This window comes from Cygnus olor, chromosome 4, assembly GCF_009769625.2.
Source record: "Cygnus olor isolate bCygOlo1 chromosome 4, bCygOlo1.pri.v2, whole genome shotgun sequence".
NCBI classification, from domain to species: Eukaryota; Metazoa; Chordata; class Aves; order Anseriformes; family Anatidae; genus Cygnus; species Cygnus olor.
In genome coordinates, this window is record NC_049172.1 from 74930913 (window position 1) to 74949043 (window position 18131).

At 44.2% G+C, this 18131-nt stretch overlaps 1 protein-coding gene across 1 annotated transcript in view; it reads right to left on the reverse strand.

The window, feature by feature from the left end:
- DDRGK1 (DDRGK domain containing 1) overlaps window positions 1-18131 on the reverse strand; it is a 38922-nt gene that overhangs the window by 14540 nt on the left and 6251 nt on the right. The window contains exons 2-4 of the mRNA XM_040555433.1: window positions 17933-18091; window positions 8823-8929; window positions 6776-6877 (exon numbers count right to left, since the gene is read on the reverse strand). Coding sequence (XP_040411367.1) covers window positions 6776-6877; window positions 8823-8929; window positions 17933-18091 — 368 coding nt within the window. The remainder of the gene's footprint in view (window positions 1-6775; window positions 6878-8822; window positions 8930-17932; window positions 18092-18131) is intronic.

Consider the following 18131-nt stretch of genomic DNA (forward strand, 5'->3'; position numbering starts at 1 on the left):
CCTCCTCTGCTTTCTCTGACCCAACAGCCACATTATCAATCACTACTGGACCAACTCTGCCTGCTTGCTGTGAGTCTCACCTGACACCTCGCATGGCACAGACCCAGCTTCCCAAGTCCCACACAGCCTGTGGATCTCAGGCACTTTGGGAGACACTTTTCAACATCCTTCTTACACCAGATGTGGTCAGCTCTGACTTCCCACTGCACCCTGTCCTTCCACTGCTCTGCAGGCTCCCTCTGTTCCACCTGCCCACGGAGGACCTAGGTTTGCTGTGAGGCTCCTTTCAGATCGTTGCCTTCTTTCCACCTCTTACCTTGAGCTCAGCGATCATCTCAGTGACATCGAAAACATCACTTGTGCCAACTGCACGAGATCCCAGCCTTCTATCAGCTGAAACCCAGAGGAACTTGAAAACTTTTTCAGACTTTTAGCTGGAAGCACCTGGCTCTTGGGACCACAAAGCCTGCTGGATCCTGGGAATGCTTCCTGAGCAACTGTCCTGTTTGGGCTGGCTGAGGGATTACAGCCTTTGAAGGTTTTTCACGCATTACTGTTTTTAACAAAGGGTGAGGACCCTTACAGTACTGTCCAGCAGGAAGATATTGAACCAGCTTCTAGCTTTCAAGGCAGAAACCCATTTAAGGTGACACCGACACTAAGCAATATCGGCCTGTATGGTAAGTAGCTTTTCTGAGAGCTTCGCCTAAACAGCTTTCCCTGAGAGCAAACTGCTGGTTGTGTGCTGCACCACGGCTCCTCCAAATCAGATAAAGGACCAAGCTGCTGACAAACACATCGTTTATAGGCAGCTTATTCTACTGCTAGGTGGAGGAGATCTCACTGCGAGTTAGGAAGGTAGAGCAGACACTGGACTCTCCTCAGTCACCAACTGCTATCAATTGTTCCTTCTCTGTAGCTGTTTTCTTACAGGCAGAATGAGGGAAAGCACATCGGTTCCTATGCCAAATGCTCTGAGGTTCATGGACCAAAGAAACCCTCCTCATTTAACATCCAGTTCTTGTGCTGTTAGTGCAGGTCCTGCAGGAAGCAAACAGGGACTTTACAAGTAAACGATATGACACAGCAGATTGATTTCTGAGATTCCTCCCCCTTGCCACTTTTCAGACAGAAAATAAAACCTTTAGAAAGGCAGAATAAGCGTTTCCTACCAGTCCTCATCCCACCAAAATCAGAGCAGAGAGAGTCTGCTGCAAGCTTTTCATTTTGTACTAATAAAGAAGTTAATTTTCGGGAAAGCGTGTAAACTGATGCTTCAACTGAAACTCAGTCGTCTCCACCAGCCTCCAGAACCTCACTGGTTGTGGATGAGGAGGGGACCGAAACACCAACCAGTTAGTGAAAGCCTCTGCTGAGAAGCACACACACCTTGATGTTCACATAATACTACACAGAATAAAAAAATCCAACATTTTGAAACTTGGTACCCATTCTTACATGATTAAATGTCACATCAAAGAGTTGAAACTTCGGGGTCTTAGTCTCCAAAAGCTCCAGCAGCACCCTTGGGATCATTAGGCGATCCTCTATTCCTGCAGCTTTGAAGATCCAGCCCATTTTTATTTAGGTACTTAAATGCAAAGCAGAAAGCCTAAATGAGGTTTCCTGACTCTGGAAACTTTGGGCACAGCTGTGCTTGAGCAACACAGACCTTGTTTTAATAAAACAGTGAGCAAACACCAGACCCCACTCCCACTGCGGCCTTTTATTTCACAACCACGGATAGCTTGCTCAGTGGAAGATTGGCAGTTTCTCTACTGAATCAAGCTGTGTTTCAAGAGCAGTTCACACTGCAACGGATTTGCAGACAGCACACCCTGTGCAATGCTGCATTTTAATACAGAAGAGAGCACCACGAGCCCTGCATCTGCATAAGCAGTTTCCTTAGCAGAGCAAAGGTAGGCTGAGGGAGTAAAATCTACAAAAATCCCTGTGCACAGGAAGAAAAAAAAAGCTCTTAGGCGAGCAATATGCGAGCCTTTGTATAGAGACACTGTTTTGCAACATCAGAGGAAGTTCGCTCTCATTGATAAGGTGTCGGTTGGTAAACCATCTCACCACTAAAAAACTCCAAGAGTGAAAGGGAAATCCCCAGGGTAAAGCAGAGCTGAAGCAAATGCCAATTATAAAGGAGCTTCCTCGCATGCATAGCCAATCAGGTCAGCAGAACACTGGAAAGGAAACTTGAATTTAAAAATATATTATCTGGTCCGCAACACTGGAGCCAAGGGGCAACCACATTTTATTTATATGTGCATACAGCTATATTTGAATAGAACCAGGGAGTTATTTTTCACAAGAATATGTAAGATTTTAGCCCCCGTAGCCCCCCCGAAGCTACAGTTCCCACTTGCACATCATTGCGTGGAACTGCCCCTAAATAATTGGAGGGAGGTGTCTGTTTGCATATAGAGGAAAGTGGGTTTTCATCTGATCTGAGAATTCATTGTTTCCACTAGACTCCATGTCTCAAACCATTGCGTGGGATGCATGTGAAAGGGTTAACAGCCCCAGTGACTTTATCAAAGATCAACACTGGGGGATTTCTACAAGATCTACACCATGATTTTGTATCCTCCTCTGTTTGGCTTCCCTCATTATCTGACAAACTTTTAGGCAGCGTTTACCGGGGCAGGAATAATCCAGTGCTGCTGGATAGGTTTCAGCTGTTCGTTTAAGGGTGCAGCTGAAAGGAAGCTCTCCTTGACACAAAGCCAATCTCAGCGTTCACAGAAGTTAGCAAAATTTGGGTAACAGCTCCTGGGAGAGAGGTTGGGAAAAAAAAAAAACACAACATTTAACTGAAGTTTAGCTAACGAAGCTGTTTGGAGACTAGATGCTCATGACTTAAATTCTCTTGTAAATACAGTAACTAAATTTATTTGTATTTAAATTAAATAAAGCCTAGCCACCAAATTTATGTGAAAGCTTGAATTCAAACCTTCGAATGTGCAGCAGAAGAATATGGCCAATTCATACAGTTAAGACATTTATTCTGGAAGTCTTAAGCCTTCATCCTTGGTCCTAGTACATTTCCTGAAGTGCAGGAGAATAAAGAAATAAAAACTAAGAACAGATTTCCTGCTGTCACTATACCTGCAGAAATAACCTGATGTACTGGAAAAGGAAGGGGAAAAATAATGAAGCCATCTGACAACCGTAACATTTCTCAGACAAACTTCAGTAATAAACTCTAAATTTCTGGTGCTCTGTGGGATTACGTGAACTACAGAAATGTCAGGAACCAAGCTGCCTCCAAGATCGTAGTCAGCTACCGTCTGTTTTGTAATTTCATGACTATCAATCACCACTCGAGCTACCTTTCATCACTTTGCCTTTCCATCTTAAAACTTATCTAGAGGAATAGTTGCATCACAAGCACAGTCCACAAGAGATTACTGGGGACAAAATGTTAGCTGTGGAAATGACGAATCTTTTCTCTAGCGGAATGTACGAATGACAGTTCATTCTACATATTCCACAAAAACAAACAAAAACCCCAATGATCCCTCGTCCTCTTATATGGGCCTGGAATAGAAAGGCAGCATCTTTTACACCATACAATCAGTTTGCAACAAGATTTTAAAGATAAAATGTTACGATTATAAAGACAGGCTGTGCTTACGCATGCAGAAATCAAGTATCTATTAGTTCATTTTCCCTCCTATCACTAAGTGAAGTCTCTGGCACTGAAGTCTTGTTATTACCACGCACCCTGTAAGATTGTTTTCTGGGCTGACTGAAGCAGGAACTCAAGCAACACAGCCTCAACACGTACACGTCTTGAATTGTTCTGCTTCCTGTTAAAGACTCAGACGAAGACAGACTTAAAAATAATAGAAAACAGTTGAGGAAGAGTATTAAATATTGTCAGAGACATTTACTTTGATCCACGCTGGAAATGGATTATCAACCTTAGACCCAGGCAAAAAATAATTACAATTGCATACACTTTTACAGAGTAGCAGAACAACATTTGTGATGTAGCCTGGTGGGTTGGCTTGCTGCTCTGATAAAAATTACTGGGGAGAAAGACACCCCCTAGAAAAAAAAAAAAAAAGTTAAAATTACAGAATTTAAGTAGCCAAGGAAGCTATCACCTAAAGCGTTTTAGTACAGTTTTTATCAGGAATATTGAAAATCAAAATCAAAACAAATGACATTTTTCTCATTCAACCAAAATAAATTACTCAGCCCTAAACTGAACAGAAGGCAACTAAAAAAAAAAGTTAGATATGTTAATAAGCACTTTCTGTGTGAAAAGATCTCTACCTAGTTAGAATCGCGCCCTTATTTGCAACTCAACTCCTCAATCATGGCTGACTGATCCTGCTCAGCCAGCTGCATTGCTAAACCCTAGGCCAAACTTGGAGGGAATCACCAGGACAGCATCTTTGTCCTGGGCTACAGCCCACTTGGAACAGGTTGTCCAAGCTCAACTGCTATTTGATTAGTAATTCCCCTGCCTCGCTGGCTGCCACTGAAAGGGACTGACCTCTTGTTGGCCTCCTCTAAATGAAGTGACACTGAAGCAATGCTAGCACCCAGCCAGGGTGCCCTCCTGATTCCCTCTGGAGCATTGGGCTCTTCTAGTTTATTTCAACCAACTCTTCAGGGTTTCAGCGATAGTAAATTCCTAAAATCTTACGAAAAATAATTTAAAAAGTCAGGGAGCTGGGTGGGGACAAAGCACTTAAGGATACACTGCTAGAGGAAGACTTGCCATCTGAGTTCTCTCATGCTTTGGCCTGCAGGATGGACAAGTCCCACAGCAAGCAGGATGTGCAACGGATGGGTGCTTTATAGGCAGCCAGAGCTCGTCTTGTCTCTTTCTGTGCTGGAAGTATAAGGGGGGAAAATGGGAAGGTTTAAGAGAAAAGGAGAGTAGTCACATGGACCACAAGGCAGAAGCTGGTGCTATTAAACTGCATGAGCAGGGGAAAAGCAGGAGACAGAGATCCACAGGAAGCCAGGTCTGATGGTTCTGTGTCACAAAACAGCTCAGCTACGCACAGCAGTGGCTCAGACTAGCCAAGATGAGTTATCCAACCTCAGGGTTACGCCTTGGCCACTGCCAGATACTTCTGAACTGGAACATCTTTCCTCAGAACTGCAGTTTTGGAATATTTGGTCCTCTGGAATTTTCTTTAAGTTTTTTAACCCAAAGTCTTGGACCCTGTTACGTACCCTGGTGTTGTAGAACTGACATTCTCCTCATACAAATCAATTTCTGAAATTTGGGAGCCTTCTATTGATGAAAAGGGAACAAGACAGAGTTCAAGAAATAAAAGATTTTTTGGAGAATAACCAGAGTAAAATGTCCCTTGAAAAAATATATCGTATCTATGAGATCTTTCATATGTGCATAACGTATGGAAAAAAGATCGTTAAAAAATGTCTTTATCCCTCAACAGAAGGGAAAAATGTCTTTTCTTCTTTTAAAATGTTATCAACAACCCACCCCACTTATACAATTCCTGCTTAGAACAAATTAAAATAAATCTGCTCACAACAAAGCACAGACAGATCTCCATTCACATGTAAGTATCATGGAGAATTCACACTGAAAGCTGGCGGCCCCACTCCCCTGGGACAGCAATTATTCAGCACAGAACACCTTGGTCCTCGCCTCCAGAAGCACTCTGCAGAGCTACCACACAACTTGCTCAAGCAGCGAGGAGCACAAAGCTCCTTCCTAGTTCTCAGCCAGTAGCACTGATGCCTAGAATACACAAAGCAGCTTTGAAATAAGTTTGCCACCCCCACTGATGAAGATATTTAACAAAGGCATTTCAGTCGCACAGGATCTGTTTTTCTGGGTCACTCCTGCTAACACACACCTTCATATACGCACAGCTTAGAAATCTTTAATTGTGAAGTGCATGCAAATGTGTTTAATTAGAATAAAATTGTATAATTTTACATGACAGTTGCAAAATCGGTTGCTAGCCTCTTTCGCTTTCTGCCCTGCTGGTTACAGCTGTCAGGCAGGCAGAGCTAATGAGCATCAGCAACCGGCACAAGTTGCAACATGAGAAATTTTATCACGGGTGTAATCAAATACTGCAAGCGGGGCCCTGCATGGTTGAGAAACCTCCATCCGTGGAGGCATTCAAAGCTTGGCTGGACAAGGTTCTGAGCGACCTGCTGTGACCAGACATCACTGGAGCAGGAGGACAGACCACAGCACCTCCGGAGGTCCCCTCCTACCTGTGCTGTTCTGTGATTCTGATACCCACGCTTCTATCAGTCACCAAGCTGGCACCCCCAGAACTTCTCCTGCAGTTTGATGTAACTCCTTTCTTCATATATTCGCCTGAGACAGATCCCAGACAGACCAACAGCCAATTTTAACAGCTCTGTTTGTCAACATAACAAGTTGACCACCAAATCTGTCACTATGGCATACAGCTGCAGCAGGCAGGCTGCTGGATCCACTGCCAGGAGAATGGGTTTTGTTTCGCCCTAGCCTCGACTGAGGGTGAGTCCTCGCTGCTACGCATGTGTACTGGTGTTTGGAGCAGGGGCTTTCACTTCTGCCAAGCACCTGGCGGAGCAACGCTAGGACTCAACAGCTGAAATTACCGAGCATTACTGCAATTCATATAAAATGGAGCAATAAAAAAAAAACTAATAAAAGATGTGTGCAACAGTATTGAAAACCAAAGGGAATTCTGATCAGAGAATTTACAGAGAAGCAATCTCAAAGACCAACTTGGTTAGAATTTCCATCTATAAATACAACCAATCCCACCTGTCGCTCTTCCTCGAGACGTATTCTCTCCTCTTCTTTCCGCCTTTCCTCCTCTCTCTTTGACTCAAGTTTTTTCCGTTCCTCTCGCTCTGCTTCTTCAGCCTTAGAAAAAAAAAAAAAAAGTAGCGTTATGCAAGAGAAGCTTTAATCCTCCTGAATATAGATTTTGTAATTTCATATTGTGAGACCATGGGGAGTTTTCTCACTATCTTCCTGTATGCCTGTTCAGAATTAAAAAAACTAATAAAACAAGTAATTATGATTTAACTTCTTTTCCCCCTAGAGCTTCAAAATACTTAATATTGTATAAGTTTTAAAATTACTCTTACATTATCTGCTTCTCAATAAGCATTTTCAAGCTGGGTACATGCATATGAAATTATTTGTATAGAGATATGATGGAATGACATGACTTTTCCCTTAAAATTTAGTTAGAATGGACTCTAAGGTGAAGAAAAAAAGGAGAGGGGGATAATCTGTAAAACCAAATACATTCAAACTTTTATCATTAACCTGGGAGAATCCCTGAAAGAAAATGTCTTGTAATCATTTTACTATTATTTTAAACCAAACCTAGCAAAGACAGTTTTTTTTTTTGTTTGTTTGTTTTTTAAAGTGCTTAGGGTCTTTTTTCAGAGATTTATTTTTTTAAGTTGTTTTTAGCCTATTCAGTATACTTAAATTTGAAAATACGTTAAGAGAACAAGCAGAAGACATTGAAATGGAGGATTTGTGGCTTTGAATGTTTCAGCAAAAAAGACCTAACCAAGGAATTTATTTGTCTACATGGGAAAATAAAAATCAGCACATTCTAAAACGAAAAAAAAAATTCCTCACTCTACCAACTGATGCTTAACTAGCTTCATTCAACTTTGCTCAAATTTTCCACAAAAAAAGAGGGTAATTAAATAGAATGAATACGGAAAGTAATGACAAAATGGTTAGCACAGAATGAGTGAGAAAAGGATCGTAATGGAAGCTTATATAACAATCTAGTTTGTTTATTACCAACCACCCTATCTATAGAACACACCGGTGTAAAGGAGAAATGGCATTTAAACTTCAGGTTACTCTAGAATTCTCAGCGTGGATCTCACTGGCTTTGTTTGGACCCTCTACATATTAGAAATGTAGTCATAATGCATCTTTTTTTTTTAAAAAAAGTGTTTAAGTCCATTGTGCACTTCATCTTCTGTTATGCAAAGGGGGTTTCAGGGCTGTTCCCCCTTCTTGCAACCCCACGTTCCACCTTACAGAACAATACCGAGTTTGTTAAAGAACAAGTAGAAAAACTGGAAGAAATTAATGCGAACTTGCAGCCATCCACAAGCACACTGCAGAAAGTAAGTTTCAGAAAACCTGTTGCCTCCCTGGAATTAACAGCAACGTGGTGGGCAAAATTGAAAAAAGAAATGCAAAAGTATTTAAATGAGTAGTTTTACACACTTTACATTTAAGAACAAGCAACTGAAAAGTTTGTGTGCTTGCTACGTACACTTTGCCTCTGTTTAACGGCCAAATTTCAAGCGAAAACTGACAGCATCATAGATTTCAGCAGATTACAGGGTCTGCTTTTCATCTCCCCACCCTCCAACAGAACAGCAAATGTGGATAAACTTGTAGGGAGTCCTCCCACTAACACAGCACATGAACCACTACTCACAACTGCCCACGGCTTTGATCACAGACCCAGTCTTACAACAATGCTATCCAGGCTTGAGAGCTGTTTTTTTTTTCCCCTTAAGGGCAGACAGCACTGACATTAAGCTGCAAGCCAGTGCAAACAGCCTGTAAAGAGCATCCAGGAGTAACTCCTAACTCCTTTCTCCTTCCCATGAGAATTCCAGAGAACCTAGTGGCAAGCCAGCGAGTGACAGCCTTGAGATGTGACATAAAAAGCTCCATTTATGTTTTTAAAACAAAACCGTAACAGTTGTAGTGATCATGCTGCCTTTGTCTCTCCTGGGTGTCTGTTAGTACCAGTTCTTAACCAAGCATCACGATTCAGGCTCTGCTCTGGGCTTTATACGTGGCAGGAAATGCTTACCTCTCTCTGTGCTTTCCTGGCTTGTTTCTCTTCTAATTTCCTCTGCTTTTTGGCTCCAATTTTCCCAGATACCTGAAGTTCTGGCACCTCCTCAGCATCGTCTTCCTCTGCAAGATAGTGTTAAAGAGCAAACAACAACATTTAGATCGTCTGTGAAAAGTCCGTTCAAGAAACTTCACTGCTTCCTAGGAAAGCAGCAGCAGATGGAAAGGAGACACACATGTATTTCAGACAAGACCTATTAGATGGAAAAAGGCAAAAGAAATTCACAAAGAACTGCCAAAGCCACAAAGTCAGAAATAACAAGGCTACACATACTCAAGCCAGAGGTAAAAACGTACTTGATATTTTGAAGGAAGACTTCTACAAACGTTTCCTGCTTTCCACAATTAAAAGATAAACTTTCCCTTACATACCGACAACTGTTAGCGCATCTTTACTGCTCCTCACCCAGCTGCAGAGATCTTCCCTCAGCTCAGCACAACAGACATCCATCCAAAAAGGGGATTTCAGGACATGCCACTCATCCACTGGTTGTAGCTTGGCATAACTAACATTTATAGGAAGAGGGAAAACAAGCCTGCAGCGCAAATTTTGGGCTTGACTGCAACAAAATTATACGTAAGTAGCTCACCGTTGTATGACGAGTGGTTGTTCATAAAGAGGATTTCTGCAGCTGTGGGATATGAAAGTGTCGTGCTCAAACGGTGAGCAAATGCGTTATGTTCCTGCTCACCTAGGGGCTAACCGAGGCTAAAGAGCTTTTAAAAAGTCATTTCCTTCCCTCACCGCCCCCCCACCTCAAATATTTAGCGAGCATTTGGCCACATTATTCACTAGTGTAAATGAGTCCTTGATTCTTCCACAGGAGCACTGCAGACTGATCGCAGCATTCAAAGAGAGATCACCCACTCTTTATCAAACCCCACACGACTGAGATTCTCTCTCCACAGACCACAGTTCCTTTTTTTCCTCCCTCCTTTTTAAGGAACCAAGAGAAATTGCTATTAAAGAAGCACACGAACAATACTCACCCTTCGTTTTATATGTAGAATTAGGTTTGAAACACTTTTGTTTTACTAATTCCAATACACAGCATGGCGCTATGGTTAAGCCACTGAGACACATCAACAGAAACAAGTGTAACTGAGAGCTGTGTAGGTGGCTCTCAAGTAATTTAGCTGTTTTCAGGATATGGAAGTTAATACGAGGCAGGCTCTCTAGCTTGGGCTTCGGAGGAACACTGGTATCTGATTTCTGAGATGATCAAAAGGGTTCCCCCTTCCTCCACCACAACCGAGTGCAACAGGGACACTCAGAGTCGACACAGTTGCTTCTATGATTTTGCTGAACCTTAAAATAACTTCATTTTTTTTTAAATACTAGGCCAAGGGGAGTTCCAAACACAACGAGAGCACAACCCAGCATTAGCAGGCAGTAATCCTAATTCACAGTTTAATGCAGGTATTCTTCTTTACAGCATTACTTCTGGAAAACATCACAAATATAAAATGCTATCTGTGATACTATTCAACCCAAAGCTCTGAGTGCTTCTCAGATTTCATCTACATTAAAAATACCTGAGCCAGAGGTCAGGCAGAAGCGTAGCGAGGCACTTTTCCAGTCCTGGATCAAGTATGCCTTTGTTCAGTAACATTTGCCTTCCTCTTCCTCCTAATTTTTTTTCTAGTGGATGGGATCGCGTCGACCCAATGCCAAGACGCAGCGATGCGGACGATGCAGACGCAGCCCATGATTCAGTCCAGCATGAAAGGTCAACAACGTGCTAAACCTGGGTGCAATTAACACGTGCTAAATAAACCCAAACACGCTGACGAGGATATAAGCTCTTGGCAAAAGGGTTTGCTGAATCAATTAGTTATTACGGCAGAATGGCTGCACCAAAAAAAAGCAGGGTGGCTGCTGCACAAAGCATCCAAAACCAGAAAGAAGTTATCGATTCGGCTACAGTCACTTTTTACACTCTTAGCTGCTAACAACAGCAGACCTGAGAGGGGTCAGTCCGCGGTACTTCGTGTGCTTCAGCTGTGATGCGAGGCCTGTTGCATTAATTGTCCTCACTTGTTATGAGAGCAGTTTGTCACCCACAGCAGTGGGGCTGACCAGCCTGCCGCTGTACTCGCTCAGGAAGCGTAACATCAGACATCTCTGTACTGTTCAAGTTAAAAATCATTTTGTTTGAAGGGTGACTTTCTGTGGTGCTCTGTGCAGCTCATCTCATTGCTTAAGATGTGGCAGCTCTGGGATGTACGTAGGGCTGTGGCAGGAAAGGGACAGAAGTTTAGCGCTCCACATTTGACACAAGCAGTTTTTCAGCAGGGACCTGTTCCCAATTCTTTATCAGCCAGGTAAAGAACACCAGACCTCAAGGCACACAGAACCCTCTTCACCTGAACTGCTCGGGTGTGACACGAGGAGACACCTGCAATCAGGGTCACAAGATGCTCTGGACCATCTCTGGAGAGTTCAGCGCAACTATTTCTACATTTCCAGAGCTTGCGGAGCATTCCCAGCAGCTCCCAGCTCTGAGACAAAGCAGCAAAGGTCTGACTTACGGTGCCGCTTTCACACCACCACCGCATCCTGATTTACACAAACTGGTGGCTAGCTGAGCAAAACCCACGAGTTTTTCCTTAGTTTCTCCTGAATGCTTTGGACATAAGAGGCAGGACAACAAGAAACAGAGTTAATAGTCATAACAGATGTCTGAAACTCTTGAAATTTAGAGTCCTTTTTAAAAATACTTCCAAATACCATTAGAAAAGAAAGTGTACTGGAGTGCTGATGTTCTCTATCAGGACAGGAATTTACCAGCTACCGTGTACAGGATATGCAAAAACTCCAAATGAAATAACCCCCATCATATATTTTGGTTGCCCATCGATGTCAAAGAGCTCATCTTGCCTCCTCTTTAGTTTTGGAAGTTTTCCACCAGAAAGGATGTTGCTACTCACACAAAGCATTTTGTGCACAGCTAGCTGCTTGATTTACTATTTACACAACACCTAAAAAAAACAGAATAGGAAAAAGGGGGGGGGAGATGCCAGGCAAAACAAATGGTTCATCCTGAGGACAGAAGACATATGCGTGCTGTAAAGATCGAATAGATGTACAACACCAGCTACTAGAAGGGAATCAGGCAACCACATGGAAAGGTGTGGGCATTCACGAGCAATGCAGCGCTGCAGTGGGACAACGATAACTTCATTTTTTAATTCTAGTGGCTATCCAGCTCAGGAACCAAACGAAACATCCGCTTATTAATCTGGAGCCACAAAAATCAGCCTGTGCTTAGGCCAGAAAAAGGAGAGTAAACAAAGGACGTTAGCCCCTCCGAGCAGAACAAGTGACTTCAAGTTCTTTCTTAAATCAAGCCATATGGCATAACTGAGAAACCACACACCTACAGCTTCTACACGCCATCTGCACTCGAGATGTCTCAAGGGCAGAAACACGCTGTGGATACTTTGATAGCACCGAGTCTTTCTATATGAGTAGGAGCAAGTCAAAATTAACTTCTGATTTACCAGTGAGGGTATTAGTAGTCAAAGTTTAACTGTACTAGAAAGGTTTTTCTACTGATTAAGCACTAAAATTATTTCAGTTATGTCTATTAGTTCTAGTACCAGCTGTTTCACAGGAACACCATGGGACCACAGCAACGTTTACAATTTTATAAAACTTCCCGATCTTTTAGCACGCCAGAATATGGGGAGATGCAATATGACATGAAATTAGACGGTCTGCTCAGAAAAAAAAACGCTGCTTATTCTGGCAGATTCCAGCACAGACACATTCTTATGTACACCATCCACTACTAAGTGGATATAAAGATAATAATTTAGTTTTAATATTATTTTCCCCCCCCAAACCAGCACAAAACATTCATGTAAGATCTTTTCAGACATAAGATTTGAATGCTGGATTTAGATGCTAAGAAAAGCAGTAATAGGCATTGTAACAGGACCAATTACTATGTATTTTAAGCTTCTAAAGACTTTTTCTTTCCAATTTTGTGATTTATTTCTCAATAGCAATTAATACTTTGAAAGTAAAACACGTGATACTGATGCCCAACTTTTGCCAAGCAGAAGACAAGAGGACCTTACAATTTAATTTATGTTGGAACAAACGGCTTTTCCTTATTTATTTTTTCTTATTTTACAAGCTAGAGGCTATGATGGGGCTATCGAAAGCTGTTGCCTTTAACATTATCAGTTCTGTGCAAGTAAGGTCATTTAAATTTAACCCAACATTCACTGTGCTGGGTGTTCCTATACCTGTGCTCTGATGTACAGGGCTGAAAAGGCATGCAGATGTAGGGAAATTTAACATTTACAAGTCACAGGGCTGCCAAAAGCAGACAGTCTGTAGTTTATTTCAGTTAGGAATAAAAGTTGTTGATTAAACCAGATTATTCCTTTGGTGCAGTCCCTACTTTGTTTTAAGATACATATTTGAAACATAATAATGCACACAAAATCCCATTTATTTTATTTTAATTTTGCAACACAGGAAAGAACTGACCAAATCAGCTAAAATCAGCCAAATCAGCTAAGTTTGTGGGATGCGAAGGTGAGCGCCTTTCAAACACCAAACCCTTGCCCTTGGAATCGTGGCAGACAGCTCGGGCACATCCTTCTCTTTTTGTTTCTTTCTTCTCGTTTCTCTCTCCACCAAGCTCAGCCTCGCTGCTGCCAGCCACCGAAGCCTTCCACCCAGAGGATGCCCAGTGGTCTTTGCTCCACTTGGTGGTTTGGAGATGGCTATCACTTCTTAAAGCAGCCTTTCTTTATAACTGCCCTAAATCATGGAGCAGTGACACTTTCCAGCCCACGTTCCTCTCCTCCCACCCCAACCGGCCCCTCCACGGGCGTCAGCAGCCGGTTTTCACCCACGACACCACTCCAAGTGACAGAAAACCAGGACTGGAAAACCCGTGCCCCCCTCGCTGGCTGACTAACAGCCCTTGGAAGAAGCAATTTGCCCGGGCACGCCTCTGTCTCTCCACAAACTCTTTGTACCATGCGCTGAGACAAGCAGGTTTTCTCACTACGTGTCTGTACAAAGTCGCTCTCAGAAATAATGTTTAACAGCCCCTCAAGCAAAGGCATTTGCCTCGGATCATCCTCCTCGTTATTTTTACCACGGAAGGATCAAGGCGATCCAACCACAGCTGCTGTTAGAAGTTCATCCCTGCAAGTTTCTTACGGCCTGATAGGAAACTGCAGCCCTAAAGCCTTTACTCTGGCGAACTTTCTGCTCCAAGAAGTGAAAAAGCAGCGTCAAGGCCGGTATCTACGTTACCACCGAGCTCCTTGCAGCCTTCAAGGCACTACGAGCAGCTTTGGAAGTGCCAGCTCAGCTCCAGAACCAGACGACTGCTTTTGCTGCACATAAACAGCAACCAAATAAAAGCTGTTGACAAAGCGCCCCTGCGTGCACCAAGGGCGATTAGAGTCCGAGGGGATGCACGCAGAACATCAGCCATGCAAAACCAAGAGCCAGAGACAAGGGTCAGGCAACAAATAAATGGGATAAATGGCTCCTGCTATTTATTTTCACTGCTGCGTGCCACAAACAATCCCCAACCTGACTCCAATTTATCCCCTTTCCCTCCCTAGCTCGGCCTCTCCTGCCCTAAATGATTAACGCCTGAAATCCACCCCCTTTTATGCCTCGCAGTAAGTTTATTTTTGTCTTTGCTGTAGTTAGCCCCACAAAGCCACTTCTGTCTGGGTTCAATTTAAATTAAGCCGCACCAGAGCTAACCAAGCCTGCTAACTGGGATATCGGAGGCGAGCTAACCACAGGGACACGCAACTCCAGCACCAACTGCTCTCCTTCCAGACTCAGGCTGCAAAGGGAAAGGCAGAGAGGCACGTTGTAGCAGGGCAGACGTCCTCTGAGGCACGCAGAGCTGTACGGCAGTCTCCAAGACTGCCCCAGGGTGCAGGAAAGACAGCAGCGTGACGACTAGAACGAAGCTGGGCGCCACAAACCAGCCAAAATCATCTTTCTAAGCCAGCCAAACCCACCTTTCTAAGCCAGCCTGGAAGTCGCGTCGGCGGAACCCAGCTCAGGGGGTCTCAAGTCATTCTGAGAATTACTTTGTCACCAGTTACAAACATCTCCCCGCCAATCTGTGGTCATCGGCCGGTATTAATAGACGCTGGTATTCTCACAAGAGGTGACCTTATCGAGTCCTCTGCTAACCACTGAAAAACATTACTCAGCCAAACCGAGCCAGCGTGGGCACCCGGCGAGCGGGCTGCCCCCACGGTGCAGCGCAGCCCACGTGGAAGCCGTGAATAAGGAGCCCACACGAGGCGTGGGCTGCGGGTCTGGTAGGAAAGTCAAGGCTTTTAGTGCTTCCCCCTCTGCTTTTTCTGTCTCTACCAACCTGCAAGTCATTTAGGTGCCTTACCCCACCCAAGCTACAGGAAGAAATTACAACCTGATTTAGCTCCGCTCGCAATGGGTAGAGATTTGAATATTCAAAACCATCATTTACTATCCTTGTTCGTTTTAAATGGCTCCTTCTTACCCAGACTTGCAAGTAAATAAGATTTCGACTACAGAAGGGACAATTAAAAGTTTCTGAAGTTCTGCTCCCAGCGCCAGTTTTTGTTCCCCCTGCCTCATTACTCCAGGAGAGATTCCAGTTCTGCCACAACTTAGCAGAGGCAGCAGAAACTGCTAGTTTTTGTACCCCCAAAGCTTACGCTTGTTCTGGAATTGAAATCTGATTGTTAGCTGGAAAATAGAGAACCCTCACCCTAACCACAACTCCAAAGGCTGCAAGAGCTGCTTTGAGATGTTTCCTAGAGTCAGCAGAATGGGCTCCTGGCCAGGAGAGTGCTCTGGTGGTAGCAGCAGTTCCCACCTGACAGCGCTTTATGGCTGTGGCAGCAACAAGGATATGGCCTGGGGATCCTCACGCCCTTCCCGAAGTCTGTGCCAGGAATCTTGCAGGCAAGCGGCGGCGTTACGCCTGCGCTGACCTCGGGCACGCATCAGGATGCCACAGAGCAGGATCATGCAGCTTTGCTCAACGCTAAACACAGGCTCAGGTTGGAAATCCCACACAGGGATCAGAAATGTATTAATAAATTGTTTTAACAAATTAAGAAACAATTTGACAGTGAAAAAAAAAAAAATCCTCTCCAGCTGCAGATGTCTGGAAGCCTTCTGAAGCACATTTAGAAGGCAGGGCTGATGAAACCAGGCGGGCTCATTCTCAGCTCTGCCAAATAACTTCGAGTGCCCCAGCTGGGCCCATGCTGTCTGTGACTGAAAACCACTGCAGGCACTCCGAGCTCTCTTCTCATGTGAGCCACCTAATTTTTGTTACACACAGAACACTCTGCAAGTTGTTGGGACAACTCGCTGTTTCAACAGGGTAAGCGGAGGCAGTAGACAAAACTGCTCCACGTGGCAGTGACACAGTGAAAACGCACGTGGCCCCTGCCTGGAGGAAACAAATCTAGAAGTTATTCCAGGCCCCTGCCACACACCCCCAGAGTGGGCTTCAAAACATGTAATTCATCCTTCCTTAGGTGAAAAAAAAACAAACAAAAACTCTACACTAATACAGGCAGCTCATGCCCACGCTAATGGCTGTGTAGCAGACCCAGTCGATCTGTATCGGAGGGAGATAATCCCAAATAATGCTGCTACGAGCCACTCTGCACCTCAGGGCAGGATGAGGGACAGGAGCTTCTCTCCACAGCTCTCCCGCTGATGTCTGTGCTCATTCCCCAAAGGCTTTGGTGTTACTGTGCACCGGTGCTATGGCACTGGGAGAAACCATCCCAGCATATGAATGGAAAAAAAAAAAGCAGCACAAAAACCATGCAGAAGTTAGAACAGAAGAACAAGAAGTTGTTTTAATATAAAGAAATAAAAATAAACAGAAATGTCATCTCAAAACTTCACGCAAGAGCTGTAGCACTTGCATCTGATGTACAGTAAAGCTGCGAAAGAATTATTTATAAAGCCCAATGACACAGACTCTTTTACAGCTAAAGTGACAAAGTAAGATAAGCCTTTTCCTTTCACAGCTTCGCTGTCGGCCTTTGGCATTGAAACTTTTGATGCCTGGAGTTTAAGGGGAAAGCTTTTTTTGATTTCATTTTCCTCACAGGACGTTATCACATGAAAAGAGAGAAGCAAAGTTGAAAAGTTCAGGCCTGTCAATTTTCCATTTGTGCAACCGTTGGACACGACCGGCTCAGAGAGCACGTTTACCTGCCAACGTGAGCGGAAAATGCAGTTGAGAGAAGCTCAAGACAAGAAAAGTGGGGGGGGGGGGGGGGGGAGCGCAATTATCTCCTAATCATGGCCTCACACGAATGTGTGCTCAGCATTTCCCACCTAGCACGGGCCAAAACCATCACCCTGATCTCCACTGCAAGCGCAAGGTCCACTTTTATCTACACCTGAGTGGAAACCCTGAACGCTTCACCCACGACCTGAGAGCGAGAGGAATCATGGTGATAACGTCTCCGAAGGGTAACAGAGATAATGGGTGAATTTTCACGGGAAGAGTGAGTGGGACTTGTGGGGTACAGAAAGGTGTTATTTATTACCATTTTCTTCTCTACGACCACGCTAAAAATACAGCTATTAACTGTAGATCCTGCACAGGAACGGAGGACTCGCTGTCAACAATCTGCTGGCAGCAAGACAAAACGCTGCAGTCTGGGGTGATCCCAGCTAAGCAGGCTCGATTCTTGTCACCAACTGGATGGCTTCTCAGAAAGCAAACTCCAGATTTTGCAGAGATCAGTGGGGAATTAATGCTCCCCACCAATTTGCAAGATAGCAATACTTTGCTACTGCTTTATATTTTAGTGCAAGGTGATGACTTTAGTTACCCAAATTTAACCTGCATGGCTCTGAGAAGATACGAATGCAGTTTCTAGTAAGCAAGTAACGAAATTAGAAAGCCAAACGGATCACAGTCAAGCTGCAAATGATTCCCAAGCTGCTAAAACGAAGATTTTTCTTCAGGAGCCAACTGCAGCCCAACATCTGCTGCTCAGGTCCGTGTCGATGGCTGGAAGACGAACTGAACCAAACTTTACCTTCCGCCCACTCTTCTGCCTGCTGTGCTCTCCTCTGGGCCAGCAGCCGGTTCCCCATGTTCCTCCGGCGCCTCGGCATCCCGTCTCCCCGCTCCTCGACGTGGGGCCGAGGTCTGGCCACTGCCGTCGCCGCCGCATTTTGCTGGGGTTCCTCATCAGCTGCAAGAGGGAAACCAAACCGGTGAGAGCGCTGTCACCT